The sequence below is a fragment of the Brachyistius frenatus genome, unplaced genomic scaffold (assembly GCF_029030835.1).
Source record: "Brachyistius frenatus isolate BFR_SWC_R1_liver_20210118 unplaced genomic scaffold, ASM2903083v1 Contig_299, whole genome shotgun sequence".
Classification (NCBI taxonomy): Eukaryota; Metazoa; Chordata; class Actinopteri; family Embiotocidae; genus Brachyistius; species Brachyistius frenatus.
The window spans coordinates 254,950-257,500 of NW_027210898.1; the positions used below are offsets into that span (position 1 = coordinate 254,950).

The 2,551-nt window shown below is 48.8% G+C and overlaps 1 protein-coding gene across 1 annotated transcript in view; it reads left to right on the forward strand.

Annotated features, from left to right (window-relative positions):
* Positions 1-239: 239 nt before the first annotated feature.
* ostn (osteocrin) overlaps positions 240-2,551 on the forward strand; it is a 7,188-nt gene continuing 4,876 nt past the window's right edge. Inside the window, exon 1 of the mRNA XM_069722673.1 lies at positions 240-350. Coding sequence (XP_069578774.1) covers positions 240-350 — 111 coding nt within the window. The remainder of the gene's footprint in view (positions 351-2,551) is intronic.

A 2,551-nucleotide genomic window follows, 5' to 3' on the forward strand; every position in this document is an offset into this window, starting at 1 on the left:
GAACAACCATGGGGAACCTGGAGAGGAACAACCAGGGGGAACCTGGAGAGGAACAATGAGCTAAACTGTTTCTTCAACAAGTTTAGTTCACCACCCTCATCTGTCTCCTCCACACCTTACACCTCCCAAACACCTCTGCTGCCCCTCTCCCCCCTTTGCCCCCCCTGGTGAGCTGCATAGAGCCCTCAATCTCGAAGGGCTCTTCCTCCATCGACACCTTGACCCCCCCCCTCTCTGTGATGACTGGCCAGGTTAGGAGACAGCTGGAGAGACTCCACCAGCACAAGGCTTCAGAACCTGACGGCATCAGCCCCGTGGTCCTGAAGACCTGCGCCATCCAGCTGGCTGAGGTCCTACAACACCTCTTCAACCTGAGCCTGAAGCAGGAGGAGGTCCCGGTGCTGTGGAAGACGTCCTGCCTGGTTCCAGTCCCTAAGAAGACGACTCCATCCGGCCTCAACGACTACCGACCGGTTGCCCTCACATCTCATGTGATGAAGGTGCTGGAGAGGCTGGTCTTGGCCCACCTCAGGCCGCTGGTGAAATCTTCTCTGGACCCTCTGCAATTTGTGTACCAGCCTCATGTGGGAGTGGACGACGCCATCATCTACCTGCTGCAACGAGCTCAGTCTCACCTGGATGGAACCAGTGAATCTGTGAGAATCACTTTCTTTGATTTCTCCAGTGCATTCAACACCATCCAACCACTGCTGCTGAGTGAGAAGCTGCGGGTGGTGGGGGGGTGGTGGAGGTGGACACGTCCACCGTCTCTTGGATCAATGACTACCTGACAGGCAGACCACAGTTTGTCCGTCTGGGCAGTGTGCTGTCTGATACGGTGGTCAGTGGTACTGGAGCTCCTCAGGGAACTGTTCTGTCTCCTTCCTGTTCACCTTCTACACCACTGACTTCCAGAACAACTCAGAGTCAAGACATCTGCAGAAGTTCTCTGATGACTCTGCAGTGGTCGGATGTATAAGGGATGGACGGGAGGAGGAGTCAGTGGACGGTGTATAAGGGGTGGACGGGAGGAGGAGCACAGGGCAGTAGTGGAGGACTTTGTGGAGTGGGCTGGTAGAAATCACCTCCTCCTGAACGTGGCCAAGACCGTGAGATGGTGGTCGACTTCAGGAGGAAGATGACGGCTCCACAACCGCTGAGAGTTCTGGGAGAGGAGGTGGACATGGTGGACGAGTACAAGTACCTGGTGTCTCCATGACAACAGACTGAACTGGAAGGCCAACATCAACGCTGTCTACAAGAAGGTGATGAGTCGACTCTTTTTCTTGAGGAAACTTCGAGCCTTCAATGTGTGCAGCGAGATATTGGAGATGTTCTACCATCTGTTGTGGCCAGTGCTTTGTACTTCGCTGTGGTCTGCTGGGGGAGCAGCATTGGAGCCGGTGACACCAACAGACTTAACAAACTGGTTAAGAAGGCCGGCTCCATCATTGGCTACAAACTGGACAGTCTGGAAAAGGTGGTGGAGAGGAGGACGCTGAACAAACTATTATCCATATTGGATAATCCTGACCACCCTCTCCACCACCTGCTGCAGGGACAGAGGAGGACGTTCTCCAAAAGATTCCTCCAGCTCCGCTGTCACAAGAACAGATACAGGAGATCATTCCTGATACAGGAGATCATTCCAGATACAGGAGATCATTCCAGATACAGGAGATCATTCCTGATACAGGAGATCATTCCTGATACTGGAGATCATTCCTGATACAGGAGATCATTCCTGATACAGGAGATCATTCCAGATACAGGAGATCATTCCAGATACAGGAGATCATTCCAGATACAGGAGATCATTCCTGATACAGGAGATCATTCCAGATACAGGAGATCATTCCTGATACAGGAGATCATTCCAGATACAGGAGATCATTCCAGATACAGGAGATCATTCCAGATACAGGAGATCATTCCTGATACAGGAGATCATTCCTGATACAGGAGATCATTCCTGATACTGGAGATCATTCCTGATACAGGAGATCATTCCTGATACAGGAGATCATTCCAGATACAGGAGATCATTCCAGATACAGGAGATCATTCCTGATACAGGAGATCATTCCAGATACAGGAGATCATTCCTGATACAGGAGATCATTCCAGATACAGGAGATCATTCCTGCCGACCACAATTAGACTGTACAATAACTCACCTCTGGCAAAATCCATCACAGTACAATAACACTGTTGTCTGTGTTTCTTGGTTGTTTGTATATAATATATATAGATATATACTGTACTGTATATACTGTATATACTGTGCATTTTATATTTTATATTTTTTACTGCTATTTTACTGCTATTTTATTGCTTTCTATTATTCTATTATTATCTTATTGCTTCTGTATGCTGCTGTAGCGAAAAAAAATTCCCCTCGGGGATTAATAAAGTAACTACCTAACCAAAGAGTTCAATCTTTGTTTCATCAGACCAGAGAATTTAGTTTCTCCTGGTCTGACAGTCCTTCAGGTGCCTTTTGGTAAACTCCAGGTGGGCTGTCATGAGCCTTTTACTGAGGAGTGTCTTC